The sequence below is a fragment of the Narcine bancroftii genome, chromosome 1 (genome assembly GCF_036971445.1).
Source record: "Narcine bancroftii isolate sNarBan1 chromosome 1, sNarBan1.hap1, whole genome shotgun sequence".
NCBI classification, from domain to species: Eukaryota; Metazoa; Chordata; class Chondrichthyes; order Torpediniformes; family Narcinidae; genus Narcine; species Narcine bancroftii.
This window is the reverse complement of record NC_091469.1, coordinates 127,873,681-127,890,866: the sequence shown is the minus strand read 5'-3', so window position 1 is coordinate 127,890,866 and position 17,186 is coordinate 127,873,681. Positions and strand designations below refer to the sequence as shown.

The 17,186-nt window shown below is 40.5% G+C and overlaps 1 protein-coding gene across 14 annotated transcripts in view; it reads left to right on the top strand.

Annotated features, from left to right (window-relative positions):
* Window positions 1-17,186, top strand: part of LOC138763897 (microtubule-associated serine/threonine-protein kinase 4-like) — a 588,435-nt gene that overhangs the window by 500,963 nt on the left and 70,286 nt on the right. For all 14 annotated transcript variants that reach the window (XR_011357883.1, XM_069938893.1, XM_069938918.1 and 11 more), the window contains 4 exons: window positions 1,311-1,378; window positions 12,159-12,244; window positions 12,677-12,885; window positions 13,793-13,931. Coding sequence is in view for 13 of the 14 variants with exons in the window: in XM_069938893.1 (XP_069794994.1) it covers window positions 1,311-1,378; window positions 12,159-12,244; window positions 12,677-12,885; window positions 13,793-13,931 (502 nt within the window). In the remaining variant the exon portion in view is untranslated. The remainder of the gene's footprint in view (window positions 1-1,310; window positions 1,379-12,158; window positions 12,245-12,676; window positions 12,886-13,792; window positions 13,932-17,186) is intronic.

Below are 17,186 nucleotides of genomic sequence, written 5' to 3'. Positions count from 1 at the left end.
AATTAGTTTCAAAAAAAAATCCAAACTTTCCCAAGTTATTGAAGATAACCAAACAAAATTTTTGATTATTTATTGAAGGATCGTGACAATTTTAGACCTCCTAAAAACTTAAATATCAATTATGGTGCATCTTTCAACCTGCATCAACTAATGTGATACTGTGTAAGCATCATTGAACAGAAAGAACTTACTTTGCAGTTGATATAACTGCAGTTGTATTAAAAATAATGCAAATGAAGCATTATTTGGATACCCTTCTATATAGCAAAAATAGCATTTAATTAATAACTGATATATAAAACTGACATGGATTATACATTAGGAAGTGATACTTGTTATTTAAAGCGTTCCTGACTCAGGTAACGTCCATCTGCTCTGCACAATTTGTTCTAGCCCCTGTTCACTTGGCACAGTACGACCATCTATGATGCTCATTTTACTTGCCTTGATGCTCTATTAAACCCCAAATGTATCAGCAGCCATACCTTAAAAACACCATTAAAAAGGCATTTGAGCATCTAATTGGAATCCATCTAATTAAACAAATGTTTTCTTTATTGCACGTTTTTTTTGGCAAACTGGGGTCTGATATTTATGTAAAATAGTTTCAGGAGCTTTAACCAGGTTTCAGATCATCCACTTCTATGTGTCGCACACCGGCTGACGTTGTAATCGGAACGGCTGTTAGGAAATAGTGCCAAATCCATTTATTTTCTTGACAACAATTAGAAAACACATTTGTGGCCTATTAAGCACTGGTGACTACATCACAGATGGATCTCCAGGAGGAAGCTTTATTGTTGTGTTGGTATCAGCAATTTTGTACCTTTGGTGTTTTGAAGTCGTTTACATGGGCATAAGGAACAGATGCTCTGTAGATTCATAAATGTGTTAGAAGTCTCAACAGGCAATACTAACTCCTTCATTTAATTTGAGAATTATATGGTTACTAACCACTGCTCTGAGTTGTGACACAGTTTGAAGGTCCCATGTAATTAGTGTAATAGGGTGAAAGAGTCCCAAACGATGTGGAGAAAATAAAAATACTGGCTAGCCAAATGCTAAATAGAATCTGAGTCGTCACACAGAATTATCTGGGGATGGTAATTACACTACGTAGTCCCGTAGAATGTTAATACGACTGTTAGAATTGGTATAGCAAAGTCCAGGATGTGTTAAGGCTTGAATAATGAAATCAATCAAATGTAACCCTTGTGTAAACTAAGCCATCCAGGCAAAGAATAGCCCTGACCAGCCACTTTACCATGTGTGCTTCTTTTTTTTAATTTTCCCTTTTACTTTAATCACAGAAATGGCCCAATTGGCTCGTTATGATAGTGGGACAGCAGAGACTCCTGAAACTGATGACTCAGTGGGTGTAAGTATGCTCTTTCGAATCACTTTTCGTTCGCAAATAGTCGTAGAGATTTACAGCACAGAAACAGGCCCTTTGGCCCAACTTATCAAGTTGGACCTCAATTCCAAGCAAGCAGTCTCAGACATGCCGAGATTTAATTAAAGTGTTTAGTTCCTTGACAAATTCCACAGTGACTGAGGTTTCCTTATAACTTAACGAAGGGCTCAAGGTCGAAACATTGGTAATATATCTTTGCTCTATAAAATACACTGTTTGACCTGCTAAGTTTCTCCAGCATTGTGTTTTGACTTCAACCACAGTGTCTGCAGACTTCTGTGTTTTACTTTATGGTTGAGGTATTAGTGCTCCATAGTGGAGTGCTGATAAGAAACATCCTGTACCCAAGGAACTTGCATGCAGTTGAGAACTAAAACAGGGAGACCCCAATTTGTGAATTGGTACACTGCTGCATGTAGGTATTTAAGGCCTATAACTTGCCATGCGGAAAAAAAAAGGCATAAGATGTATGTGGTAGCCAGGAAGGAGCTTAAGAAAGGACTTAGGAGAACTCAAAGGGGGCATGAGAAGACTTTGGCAAGTTGGATTAAAGTGAACCCCAAGGGGTTCTATGCACCTGTGAAGAATGAAGGTGGGGCCACTAAAGGATAAAGGAGGCAACATGTGCCTGGAGGCAGAGGAGGTTGGGGAGGTCCTAAATGAATAATTTGCTTCAGTATTCACAAGAGAAAAGGACCTCAATCAGGATGAGGTCAGAGTAGAACAGGCTTGTGTGCTGGACATTGTGGAGATTAAGGAAGAGGAAGTGTTGGATCTTCTTAAAAACATCAAGATTGATAAGTCCCCAGGGCCGGATAAAATATACCCCAGGGTGCTGTGGGAAGTGAGGAAAGAGACAGCTGGAGCAGTAGCTATGATCTTTGACCATAGGGGAGGTGCCGGAGGACTGGAGAATGGCAAATGTGGTCCCCTTGATTAAAAAAGGTAATAGGGAGAATCCTGGGAGTTATAGACCGGTGGGTCTTACGATGTGCAAACTATTGGAGAGGATTCTTAAGGATAGGATCTCTGAGCCTTTGGAGAAGTACAGTCTATTCGAGGATAATCAGCATGGCTTTGTGAAGGGAAGGCCGTGCCTCATGAGCCTAATTGGGTTTCTCGATGAGATAACAAAAGAAATTGACGAGGGTAAGATGGAAGGTATGGTCTTTATGGATTTTAGTAAGGCATTTGGCAAGGTCTGCCGTGAAAGACTCGTTCAGAAAGTCATGAGGCATGGGATCCATGGCAGCTTAGCTGTGTGGATAAAATATTGGCTTGCGTGTAGAAAGCAGAGAGTAGTAGCAGATGGGAAATATTCTGCCTGGAGGTCAGTGACTAGTGGAGCTCTACAGCAATCTGTTCTGGGACCCCTGCATTTTGTGATTTTTAAAAAATATAAATTACCTAGATGAAGAGGCATAAGGATGGGTAGGTACAGCATTTTCACTCATAATGCACACATGCATATAACATACAGAAAATGATAAATTGTGTAAAATATTTTCATAAAACATGCACGCGCATATACTGCACGGGTGTAGAATTCTAAATTCCAACTGACAAAAGCAATTTCCATTTCACTGGGACATGAGACAAAACACATTCCCATAGTCCTAGTGTCTGCCACTGTGTGTGCTTCCCACTATTTACACCCATTCAACTTCCCCCACAGGTATTAATCGCCCATTATATTATGATATCTTCCTGCAACACATTAACAAGCTTTGGAGAGGAACCAATTAAATAGATTGAAGACAGGCTATCGAGATAAGCAGGATTTAAATTTTGTCATAATTTAAAAAGCCTTTCTTTAAAAGAAATTTTATCTTGTTAATCTCCTCCCTCAGGGGATGGGTGTGGGAAATTAACATTGATAATGTAGTGCCCTAGCCAGAATATCCTGTTTCTCGGCACTCAGGCCAAAGAGATGTTCCCAATATCAAAATTTTGAATTTTTGCATTTTGTATGTACCCAATTCCCATGCTCATTTTAAATTGGGTGCGTTCTTTTATTGCCATTATTACAATCCCCATGCTACCTATAAGTTAGGGTGTTCTTTTATTGCCGCTATTACATTCCCACGCTAGCTATAAATTCGGGTGTTCTTTTATTGTGTTTAAGCCCAGAGGACCTCAAAATCTAGCAGCAATAGATATTCACCAAGACAAATGGTTACTTAAACAAAAGTTGCTTCTTTAACTTATCACTATTGACTTAACTAACCTCACTTAACCCCCTTCTAATTCTAAGCACACATGTATCTAATTTGTGTGTAAGTTCAGAAACGTTCCTTGATTCACAGTCCAATCTCACTTCTCATTCCTCCAAGTTCACTAGTTGCAGACAATTCTTATACTGTGCACAGAATTTAACATTTATAAAGTTTACCAAGCTTTGGTGCTTGAAAGGTAAATGGTTACCACTCAGGAAGGTTCTTGTTGGTTTTCAGAGAGAGATTTGTTGTTCCAGGTCACCCACAACTGATTCCTTTTTAATCAGCCACTTCAGTGTCTTGCCAAAAAAACTGTCCCCCTCGGGGTTCTCCAGTTGATAACATCTTTCTTTCAGGTCACTACAGAGTTCCTTTTTGTTTCTCTTATTTCAACTGTAACATTAGGCAGCCAGTCCTCTCCCCTTTCTTGCATGAACCACAGGAGTTTTGTCTAGGCTGAACTAAGCACTCACAACCCATCTTCCAAATGGGGTTTTCCATAAGCTTGCCAGCTTGTCCTGTTCCAGTCCCAGCTACTACTGCTGACTATAAAACTGCTGAACTGATCTCTGTCTCTCTCTCTCTCTGTCTCAGAGAGAAAGCCTGTTTTACTCTCTCTGCTTGCAAAACCACATGACCCTCTTAGAACAGCAAATTCCACTCCAGACAGTCAGCAGCTCCAACAAGTTCTTTCACCTGTTGTCTTTTTGTAAACAACAATCCATTAGTGAAGTCTCTTGGGCACTTTCCAAAGCTTTTGCAAAGGTTGTTGGCACCGATAAGTCTAGCATGAGCAGAGTTCCAGTATTTTAAATAAAATCTGTTTTAAAGTATTTGTATGTGACCTATACTAAAACCTGCCCCAATTTATCTCCCAAAAGCATATCTATATACAAAACAAACACAACATAATCTGTCACAATTTCCACTCTTACAATTACCATGCTAGCTATAAATTGAGCACGTTCTTTCATTCCCGCTATTACATTCCCACGCTAGCTATAAATTTTGCGCCCTCTTTCATGTGCAGGTAACATTATCAGCCTATATAGCTATCAGTTGCATTTGATTTAATCTAATCATTATAAAAGGTCCTTGTATTTAGTACTACCTTTGAGATCTAGACTGCCGGTTGTTTCACAATACAAAGAGTCAAATGCAAATCATACACCGCTGATTTCAAACTGAAAGTTGTTACCAGAGCAGAAGAAACTGGCAACAGAGCGGTAGCAAGAGAGTTCAAGTTTGGTGAATCATCCATTCGCAAATGGAGAAAAGAGAACAATGCGCTTGAGAGGATGAATTCATGAAAACTCACATGTCATGGCCCAAAAGCTAAATGGCTCCTGTTAAAGTCCAACTTGAAGGAATGGATTCTTAGTCGTAGAGAATAAAGTCAGGCTATATCTACAGATGAAAGTAAGACCATTGGCACGTGAAAGAGGCATCCTTGATTTCAAGGCAGGGTTCCCTGGATATCAAAGTGAAACAGATTGTCGGAAAGAACTAGAACAACTGTAGGTCAATGGCTTCCAGAGGATTGGGAACAGAAAACCATTCATTTTCTCAACTTTGTCGCCAATGTGAGCTTAAAATCACACCTGCGGATGTCATTAACATGGATGAAGTTTCAGTGGCCTTTGCCATCCCTGCCACAAGCTGCTTCTGGAACAAAAAGTGCATGACGGGGATGAAAGGTCGTGTTTTTCCTGTAGTCTTCGACTGCCTTGCAAGTGGCGCTAAATTTAAAAGAGTAACATTGCTGCAAGAAAAAAAAATGCCAAATACTGTGATTGTGTACTGTAACAAGAAAGGCTGGATGGACTCCGATATTACGAAACTAGGTGGAAAGGTATTACAGCCCTAGACCAGGAGGCTTTTTTTCAAAGAAATCGTTACTCAAATTTGATTTCATAGCAACTCACAAAGAGCATTCAGCAAAAAAGACTATAAATTCTGTTAGCCCCCACATTGCAGTAATTCCAGGTGGGTTGACCTGTAAACTGTACCCACTCGATATTTCCGTTAATCATCCATTCAAGATATTCATCGGATCAGAATGGGAGTAATGCAAAATGCCACTCATGAATTCACCCCAGCCGGACAGCTGAAGAGAGCAGCCGACACTGAAGTTTGTGAATGGGTTGCCAGAAAGTGGGATAAGATTACACCAGAAACTATCTGCAGAGGATTCAGAAAAGGCGGCATATGTAATCTTTGTAATTTCAAATTTTGTTTATATAAAAGTCGATAATTGCATGGATTAAAAAATTTTAAATAAAATATTTTTTAAAAGCGAGCATAGTATGTAATGATAATGGTAATCCCACCACTGATGACGAAAGCAGTGACAGGGATGGCAGTCGGTATCGACTCCAGTTACGGAAGGACACTCGCTGGCTGTCCTAAAATATTTTAATGAAGAGAGTGAACAATCTGACTTTAAAGGATGATGAAGAAGACTAACACAGACAGATGTGTGGTAACCGTTAATGTCCGTTCAGTAATTGTTGCTGCCTATCCAGAGTTTGTACATTCTCCCTGCGTCTGAGTGGATTTCCTCCAGGTGCTCTGGTTTCCTCCAAGAATGTACAGCAGTTTGAAGGTTAATTGGTCTATTTTTGTTTTTTTTTTAACTTTAACATGTCCAACTTTTTAACTTGTTATTTTAGATGTTATATGGTTATTTTAAATTAAAGTGATTAAAAATAATTTAATTTAGAGCCAGTGGCTGGTAAATTCACTTTTTAATTCAACATGTTATAGGCATAAAAATACAGTAAGTTTGCGGATAATACAAAGATTGGAGGAGCTGTGGATGGTGCTAAAGGTTGTCATAGGTTACGAAACAATATAGACAGGATGCAGAGTTGGGCGGAGAAGTGGCACATGGAGTTCAATCCGGATAAATGTGAGGTGATGAATTTTGGAAGGTCCATGTGGAAGACTGAGTGCAAGGTTAATTGGCCAGACTTAAGAGTGTGGATGAACAGAGGAGCTTGGGGTGCAAATCCATACATCCCTCAAGGTTGATAGGAAGGCCCATGGGCTTGCCCAGTTCAGCCCTTTCAAATAGCCCTGTACCTGGGGGGTCCAACCTAGTAAATTGCCCAGTTAACCCCATTTTACAAGGCAATTTGAAAGGGCCTAGTAACTTATTTAAGAACTCTTATTTTGCATTTTATTGGGGTTTTTTTTCTCCTCTCTGTATTGTACAGTCAGTTGTTTATATTCATTTACATTTCCAGGCCAAAGTCATCCACTTGATTGAGGAGTGATTTATTTACCTTGCTCATGAGGGTCTGATTGTTGAGTCTCCATTTAAACTTAGTTTAAGCCCATCCTTTTCCTTTTAATTTGTTTATAATGTATGGGTGATAAACCTGACCTGCTTTAATTACACTGAAGATAAGGCCATTAACTTCAACCATGATAGATGTTCCTGTATCATACATAGGAAAGATTTGATGATGGCAGGTTTCCTTCTCTGAATTTGGTGCTTTTACATGACATGTAATGATCACCATGGCATGAATTTTAAGAATTGCATGAATGACTTGACTATAAATTTGCTAGCTGCTGGGGTAGGATTTGAGTTTGCCATTGGACTAATAGCTCAATCCCAGTGACACTAATTCAGGAGGGGCAGCAAGGCTCGTGTAATGGTTAGTGCAACAGTATTACAACGCTAGCAAGCTAAGATCAAATCCTCTGCTGTCCTTAAGGAGTTTGAACATTCTCTCTGTGACTCCATGGGATTCCTGTAGGTGCTCCAGTTTCCCTCCACATTCTAAAAACATAAGTTTAATTGATCACATGGGTGTAATTGGGCAGCAAGGGCTCATGGGACAGAAGGGCCTGTTATTGAGCGGTATCTCTAAATTGAAAAAAATAAAAACTAAATTAATAGTCATAATACTATTGAGCCTTGGCTTACCTTTGTTCATTACATTTCTGACCATAAATGAGCATTGTAAAAGCAGTTTCAAAATTGATGAAATTTCATAATTGGGCCATTGTATATCGGATAAAGTCATGCAGTTATTCAGCAGAGAAGCAGGCCCTGTGCCCCAACTTGTCCATGCCAACAAAATTGTCTATTAAAGCTAATCCCATTTGCCTAAATTTGGGCACGATCCCTCTAAAGCTTTCTATCCATGTACCTGTCTAAATAACATTGTTCATAAGTTTGTGGATGACACCAACATTGTTGGGGTTTCATGGAGAGTGAAGAAGGTTCTCTAAGATTACAGAAGGTTCTAGATAACCGAGGAAGTGGATCAAGGAATGTCAGATGGAAACTTTATTTTTCTAGCCATGCAGCATGTTAACAGCTGTTGGACTCTGGCTTTAACTTACTCTTAATTTAGTCTATGTGTAGTCTGAGTCCAGCGCGTTCTTTGAATGAAGTGATAGGAGAAGGTATTCGGTTCAACAGTCAATTTATTACACAGCACAAGAATAAAACTTAACAGAGCTCTGGGTCAGTCTGTTAGTTCATAGGTCACCTGCCAGTGAGCTACTCCCCGAGACTGACCCCTATTGTCCAGTTGGCACAGTTTATATAGGTCAATCTTATCACACAGAACAAAAGTTGTTTTCCCTGCTAGATCTTTTTGCATAAGGGTTATCACAAGTCATCTCCTGTTTTGCAGATTTCTGGGGTGTAGCCTTCCCATGTTAATCCTCCAGGCCAGACTATCCTGTTGTTTAGATCTGAAATTAATTCATCCCCAGATATTTCTAATCACCATTCGGTCCCTGTCTGGCCAATTTCTGCTGTTCTCTTTAACACCTCCTCGTGCCTTAATCTTCCTCCTAGACTGGTTTTCCATTCCCTTTGATTCTTGCGGGCCATTCTTTGTTCTGATCTGGCCTGTGTCTCCTGTGCTACTTCCCACCTCCTTCAGTTGAGCATTCCTCCTAAATCGTTTTATGCATATCCTCTCCCTGTATCTTGGGAGCAGCCAATTTTGTTCAGCCAACTTTGCTCCATGCTGTGACAGCCACTTAGCCACATTCCTCTTTCCCTGACTCATGCAGTACAAATAAACTTATTGATTAATCATTTATTTCATACTGTTTTAACCCCTAGATTCCAACAGTCCCCCTTTTGGTCTCATGAAAATGAGACCAACCACCAGTTAACTTATTAGATAGAGAAATCCGGGTTACATGCCAGGGTTGGCATTTCTGATCCCTTGTAATCATTACACTCTTGAGAGGGCAGTAGGGACAAATACATGCCTTGGGGTCTGGGGATGTCTCTCTGTGACAGCGCTCGTTGAATGAGGCCCTGGAGGCAGGGAAGGATGCATGGGATCAGAATCAACGCCAAAACCACAAATCCAGCAACTAGCACTATAGTATGTATCCATCCCCAGTCTCCAGAGAACAAATTTCCCAGCCATGCGCTGCCCAAGGGTCGCCAGGTCTGAACCGGGACGTGAGCTAATTTGCGAATACCTGAAGAAATCTCCTTTACTGCTTGCCCATTGTCATCGATTTTTAAACAACAATAGATTCTACCATCAACAGTCCCCGGAGTCCAATATGTTCTTTAAAGGGACCCGTTCAGAAAGTTCTGAGTCCGTAGTTGCTCACAGGTTCTCAGTCGCCGCCGTACGAATCTGTTCCAGTGTCCGTGCTGGTGGGTCCGTGGCTGCACACTGACTCCAATGATACCACGTTTCGCCTTTTCCCTGTAGTCGAACCGCGTGGGATGTCCTCTCCACCCCTCGGTAGGGTCCTGTCCACCTGGGCTCCGACCACTTTCTCTTGATGACCTTTAGCAGAATCCACTCCGCGACTGAAGGTATCGGTGTTTCCCCTTCTCTGTTGGGACTTGTGACCTGTTGTGAAAAATCTGACACCAGAGCCGTTAGTTTATCATAATACAGCTTGCATCCCATTGAACTTACCTCATTCTTCGTAGTCTGACTTCCGGCTCCCGGTCCCGGGAACTGGTGCCCCGTTCGTAGTTCATATGGAGTGAATCCTGTCACAGAACTTACCGAACTCCTTATTGACATTAATGCCAGAGGCAACGCATCCACCCAATTTAGTTTGGTCCGTGCCTGTACTTTCCCGATCTTACCTTTTATTGTTTGGTTCATCCTCTCCACTTTTCCTTGCGATTGTGGATGGTACACCGTTCCAAAGGCATGCTTCAATCCCAACATTGCTTCTACCTCCTGTAGATCGCTATTCTTAAAGTGACTTCCATTATCGGACCTAATTTTTCTAGGAAATCCGTGTCTCGGAATATACTGGTTGATCAGGAATTTACAAACCGTTCTTGCATCTTCTCTTTTGGCAGGGATTGCCTCTGGCCACCCTGTGAACACATCTACTGCTACTAAGAGGTATCGATAGCCACTTACCCTCTCAATCATGTCCGTATAATCCAGTACGATTTCCTGCCCTGGTAACTTTGGTAACGGGAACTGTCGTCGGGGTCACCAAATTGTTGGACTCTGGCTTTAACTTACTCTTAATTTAGTCTATGTGTAGTCTGAGTCCAGCGCGTTCTTTGAATGAAGTGATAGGAGAAGGTATTCGGTTCAACAGTCAATTTATTACACAGCACAAGAATAAAACTTAACAGAGCTCTGGGTCAGTCTGTTAGTTCATAGGTCACCTGCCAGTGAGCTACTCCCCGAGACTGACCCCTATTGTCCAGTTGGCACAGTTTATATAGGTCAATCTTATCACACAGAACAAAAGTTGTTTTCCCTGCTAGATCTTTTTGCATAAGGGTTATCACAAGTCATCTCCTGTTTTGCAGATTTCTGGGGTGTAGCCTTCCCATGTTAATCCTCCAGGCCAGACTATCCTGTTGTTTAGATCTGAAATTAATTCATCCCCAGATATTTCTAATCACCATTCGGTCCCTGTCTGGCCAATTTCTGCTGTTCTCTTTAACACCTCCTCGTGCCTTAATCTTCCTCCTAGACTGGTTTTCCATTCCCTTTGATTCTTGCGGGCCATTCTTTGTTCTGATCTGGCCTGTGTCTCCTGTGCTATTTCCCACCTCCTTCAGTTGAGCATTCCTCCTAAATCGTTTTATGCATATCCTCTCCCTGTATCTTGGGAGCAGCCAATTTTGTTCAGCCAACTTTGCTCCATGCTGTGACAGCCACTTAGCCACATTCCTCTTTCCCTGACTCATGCAGTACAAATAAACTTATTGATTAATCATTTATTTCATACTGTTTTAACCCCTAGATTCCAACACAGCCCATTTCGGCCCATGAATCCGTGCCGCCCAATTTACACCCCATTAACATATATACCTGGTATGTTTTGAATGGGGGAAGGAAACCGGAGCCCCTGGAGAAAACCCACACAGACACGGGGAGAACGTCCAAGTTTAGACAGCATGGGATTCAAACCCTGGTCCAGTCCTAATCACTGGCACTGGAAAGGCGTTGTGCTAACTGCTATGTCAACTGTGCTGCCCTAACTCAGACAATTGTAATAGTAAGGCCCAGGGAAATGTTGTAGATCAGAGATTTGGAGCGAAGGTTACAGATAAATAAGTTGCGTGAGCTTGGTGACACAGTTAGAGGCTGGTGAAGAAGGCATGTGGTATGCTTGCCTTTGTCAGTCAGGGCATTGAGTTCAAGAGCAGGGATTTCTGCTATAACTACAAGATGTTGGTGAGACCACACTTGGAGTATTATGTGCATTTCTGATCATGAAAGAAATCATGAATCCAGAAAAAGTGTAGAAAAGATTCATGAGAATGTTATTGGAACAGGTAGGCTTGAAATATAGGAAGAGGTTGGACAGAGTGTGACTTTTCTCCCTGGACCATAGGAACTCAAGGGGGACTATATAGAGGTTTATAAAATCAAGGATGGCATAGATAGCCTTGGGTTTTTTTTTCTTCAGGGTAGGAGAATCCAAAATTAGAGGACATAGATTTAATGTGAAAGGGGAAAAAAATTAATCAGGATCTAAGGGGCATCTTCTTCATATGTAGTGATAAGTATATGAACCAGCTGCCAGAGGAATTAGTTTGTGGATACCCAAAATTTTGGTTAATGGCAAGAATTCAAAGGGAGTCAATGAGGATATGAGAGAGAATTGGGAAGTGATTTGTCAGAGGAAATGATAGAGGTGAGTAAAATTATAATGTTTAAAATAAATTTGGACAAGTACATGGATAGGAAAGGTTTAAAGGGATCTGGACAAAACACGCAAATGGGACAAACTTGGTCAGTATGGATAGGTTTGGCCTAAGAGCCAGTTTCCATCCTGTAGAACTCTAAATGTCATAATTACACCCACCATCTGAGCTTCCTTTGACAGGTCTCCCATTCTTCACTTTCTGAGTGAAGGGATTGCACAAATTATGAAGAGTTTTGTTTGATTGGAAGAAGTTTGATTGAATTATGAGAGATGAATCAGTGAAAATTTGCTCAAGATCTGAAATAACTTTTCAGGACCTAGTTTTATAATTTTCTTTGCAGTAAAGAAGAATTCTTCAATACATTAAAAACACAACTTCCTTTCTTCCTCAGAGCTTTAGTCCTTCGATCCAGGGAAGACGCAAGCCTCGTGAAATTGACTTTGAGACCATGAAGCTGATCAGTAACGGAGCCTATGGGTGAGTGAGCGAGTGTTGCGTGAGACAGCATTTCATACCTCTGGGAATAGCGAAGCATTTTCTTTTGGCTTCCCGTAGAGCAGAGCATTAGTAGAAGAGTGCACATCATGAAATTCCCAAACATATATTGAGAGGTGGCATCACCTAATATAATTGAGCTCATCAGTGTCACAGATAATGTTTGAAGAATTGTGGAAGATTTCATCAGTAATTGAAAACCCTGGTTTTTTTTAAAAGTTTCCCCATCTGCAGCATTTTTAATAACACACAGTCGGTCACTAGTTTTAGTTGAAAGCCTACTGTATCTCACGAGTAGATAAATTCAGTGCATTGGTCCCTAATCACTGGTTGCATGGCAATGTTTTTGAATCACCCTAGATAGTTAGATTAGTAAGATGTCTTTAGGATTGACTCCATCTTTTGTTTCTTCAGCGCTGTGTATTTGGTGCGCCATAAAGAAACCAAGCAGAGATTCGCAATGAAGAAAATAAACAAACAGAACCTTATCCTTCGAAACCAGATTCAACAAGCATTTGTGGAAAGGGATATCCTGACTTTTGCAGAAAATCCATTTGTTGTCAGCATGTACTGCTCATTTGAAACCAAGCGCCATTTGTGCATGGTGATGGAGTATGTGGAAGGTAATGTTTGTATGTATTGTGGGCCTGTGGCTCCTTTGCTTAAAATTCCAAACAGCTAGACTTGACACATGGTGCTGGAGCTGTCATGCTACTGCTTCCCTCTATCCGGGACCCAGGTTTAATCCTGACCAACAGTGTTGTCTGTTTGGAGATTGTATGAGATCTGCCTTTGAATGCTTGGGTTTCCTCTGAATTATGCATCTTCCTTCCACACTCCAATGATGTGCTGATAGGTGTAAGGTAAAACATCATGAGATGGGAATGTGTAGGGAGTTACCCTGTACAGGGCTGTAACAAGAAGGGGAGGTGTCCTTGTACTCCTGTTAGGTAAAACATCATGAGATGGGACCGGAGAAGGAGTCACCCAGTACTAAGGAGTAACAGAATGCATCCTTGTACTTACAAGATAAGAGAGACATTGATGGATTGAGAGGCAGGAAGCTAGCAGGGAAAGGATAGCAACAGTTTTAGTCATTGGACAAGTAATGATATGATGATGTTCTAAGCATGTATCCAAGGGTATAAAAAATCACCATTTTGCTGATAACGGCAGAATGCATTCTCCGACTAACCTGGTTGGTCGCAAGTGTTACAATCCGGTAATAAAGAACAAAGAACCCTGATTTCGACTCAGCCTGGTGTTTGTCTCACTCATTCATGAACAAAGCAGACCTAACATAGGTTGCATGGCAACTGAATTAACCCTTGCTCTAAGTAAATGGCAAAATTGACAAAAGGGATTTGGTGGGGTATGAGAGATAATAAGTTATAGGGTAATAGGGGAATAAGCTGAGGAGATATCAGACTGGTGGGAGTTGTATGAGCCAAAGGCCTTCCTATAATATCATAACCAGTATATCTAATATTACCAGTCTTCGGTAGTAAATTTATTTTTGTACATTTTCAGGTGGAGATTGTGCAACACTGCTAAAAAATATGGGGCCTTTACCGGTGGATATGGCAAGACTATATTTTGCAGAGACAGTGCTTGCTTTGGAGTACCTCCACAATTATGGAATTGTTCACCGAGACTTGAAACCAGATAAGTATGTAAATGTGTTGGCTACAGAATTTTAAATGTTAAAATTTGGAAGTTCCTGTCTCATAATTGATACCACAAGCAGAGACCAGATTTCACAGGAAGATTACACACTATTTTGTGTCACATTCATTTTTCATGAAATTTTAGTGGTAGAATATAGGAATTTACATCCATAAACAGTAGTATTCTTGAACAAAGCATATCCGACATTATTATTGTTTTGGACACATTCTAAATATGGCCTCTTTTTCCAATGGCATGAAAGGATTCATCCAAAATTCTCTTTGCCATCACTGAATCAGGTACATTCCAGGGTTACATAATATAATTAATGACTTCTGTTAAAGAGAAGTCAGGTAAAGGCCAGGATTTCTGAAGAAAGTTTAAGAACTTGGTAAGGTCATTTACATGACTTTTGTTTTAATTCGTGCAAGGATGGCATTTATATTTAAACTCTAGTTATCCCCTGAACTTTGCATCTTCTCATTTCAGTGGCCAGAAATCATTACCGTGGGTAAATGAGTGAACTTGCAGAATTGCACATTGACTAGACTGGTAGGGATGGCAGATTTTATTTCCCTTGAGCATGCAAGTGAACCAGATGGGTCACCATATGTGGGAGCCTAGCATGTACAAACTTAACATCAGTGAGCTTTGAGCAATATTCTGTTGCCCTCTTCACTCCATGTCTTTAATCAGAGAAAATAAATTTAGCTAATCCCCATGCTTTTTATTCTACATTTGCTCTTGCAAAGTGAACTACAATTTATTCAGTTAATTCAATCAGTATCAACAATACCTATCAAAAATAAGAGTGGTCAAGTTTAAGGTGAGAGGAAGGTGAGATCCAATGAGAATGGTTTTTTTTACATACTGATTGATGTCTGGAATGAATTAGCAGAGATGGTGAAATCAGATAGAGTAACCACATTTAGACAGGCATTTGAATAGGCATGACATAGAAAGATACAGACTTGGTGCCACAAGTAAGATTGGTGTAGATGGACAAATTGATTGACATGGTTGGGCCAAAAGGCCTGTTTCAGTGGTATATGACTCAATTCATGAGTGAATAATTGTCAATGTGGTTGGAGTTTTTTGTAAGAAGTGAGGTTTGGGGATGGAATGAAAGGAATAGGGAGAGCTTTCAGACTCATCTGGAAGCTACAGATGCCGTTGGCTATCTGAACCCTCCTTTGAGACTTGTGTGAGCTACTCAGAAGAGCGACTTCAAATCCCAGCTTGGTATCTGTGGAAATCAAATTCAGTTAATAATCTGCATTTATTAATGAAGACCACAAAATTATTAGTTAATTGTAAAATCCCATCCTACTAATGGTCTTTGAGGAAGCAAACTTGGCAACCTTGCCCAATCTGGCAGCTTTTTGATTGATTATGAAGTGGCGTAACAAAGCATTTGGTTGTAACATAACTGCTATATGAAAACAGGAAAGTGGGTCATAACCACAACCTTGTACCATGACCATTGCTAGTCTCAATCCTGACACTACTATCCCACCAGATCAGGAGCACCTTCTCAAGGCAGTTTGTGGGATTGGCAATAAATACTCACCTTGGCAGAGATGTCCACATCCTGAAAAAGGAATAAATAAAGACAGAACTAGTGGATTTGGATTATGGATATGACAGCTGTTAAAGTTACAAAAGAATATCTAAAACGGGAAATTAACGTATCAAAACTGTCCCTTTCTTGCTTTAATTGGCAGGACAAGGAAAGGCTGGAAATTGGTAGGTCATGATAATTATTTCAATTGGTTTTCCTAGTCCTTCGGGGGGGTGGGGAGGTGGGGGGGGGGGGGGAAGTCAGTGTAAAGTAGAAGAGTTGAACCTATGAGCTGTGCATCTTTGGAGTAAAAACACAAAAATGCTGGAGGAACTCCAGAGGAGTCTCATAAGGTTTACTGCAATCACAGCATCTGCAGACTTTCATGTTTGACTCTGTGTGGCTTTACAGGCCTGTTGGCGAGGCAGGAAATGCAGGAGTTGTTGCAGTAAAACCCATTCCCTGCAGAGCTCTGCAACACACGCCCTCCCCTCCATGGTCCGTTCACCCAAACCACCAGGACCACTGTTACCCCACTGCCATCACCATAACCTCTGCCACTGCATCCACCTGATCTGGCAGGTTGACTCTTGTCAGCGTGACACTCTGGAAAACATACCCTTGCTTTTTAGTCATGATTTATATAAAATGTAACAATATTTTGAACATGGACAAAGTCTCAACTGCAGAATTGTATGCAATGTTCCATTGACAATCATTTGTCACTTTTTTTTCCACTGTGTAGACCTCAACAAATCATTCTTATAGGATTGAAACGTTATTTGTTTCACCTCATGCAAATTCTGACTGCGTAATCTGTGTCTGTCTCATAAAACATGGTGAATATATTTTCTACGGAAGCATGAGATGAATAAGAAACTTTATTAACTGAATCTCAGCCCTGCTGATTACAGACAATCAATATAGGCTTTACCCAGGCTTCTGTGGAGAGCCACAAGTCAACTTTCCAATACAAAAGATATGCTTAACTGAGATTGCATAGGTGTAGCTGTTATTTAGTGTTTTGTGGCCATCCGGCATTTAGTACCTCACACGGAGTGCAACCATTTGAACAGAAGCCACCCCTCCGTTTCATGCAGAAGAAAAAATAATCTTGGGAGAAGTGGGGCAAAATTCCGAGGAGAAATGCCTTTCACTGAGAGAATTGTGTTTACCCCTATTCCTCTGTCAAATTATGTGGATACATAATTAAAAAAAAAAATCTGTCTACAGTTCTTTTGGAAGATTTTGTCCTTTTGCTTCTTCCTACCATTTCCTGATTCTCTTCAGAGACCCAAGGGTAAGTGATTGGGTAGTGTTCATGTTCAGAGGGACTTAAGTGTACTTATACCTATATCATTGAAAGGCTAACATGCAGAAGAGCAAACAAATGGTATGCTAGTCTTTATTATGAAAGGATTTGAATACTGTATGGCAATAAAAATGTGTATTGCATTTGTATAGTGCCTTGCTGAGATGGAATCAGAATTTATTGTCATGAACAAGTCATGAAATTCGGTGTTTTGCAAACATTCATATTATAGACATCTTACAACATTACTATGAAAAATAAAAATAATAATGCATGAAAAGTAAGGCAGTGTCTTTGGTTCATTGATTATTCAGGAATCTGATGGCAGCAGGGAAGAAGCTGTCCTTGTGCCACTGAATGCTCGTCTCTAGGCTCCTGTACCT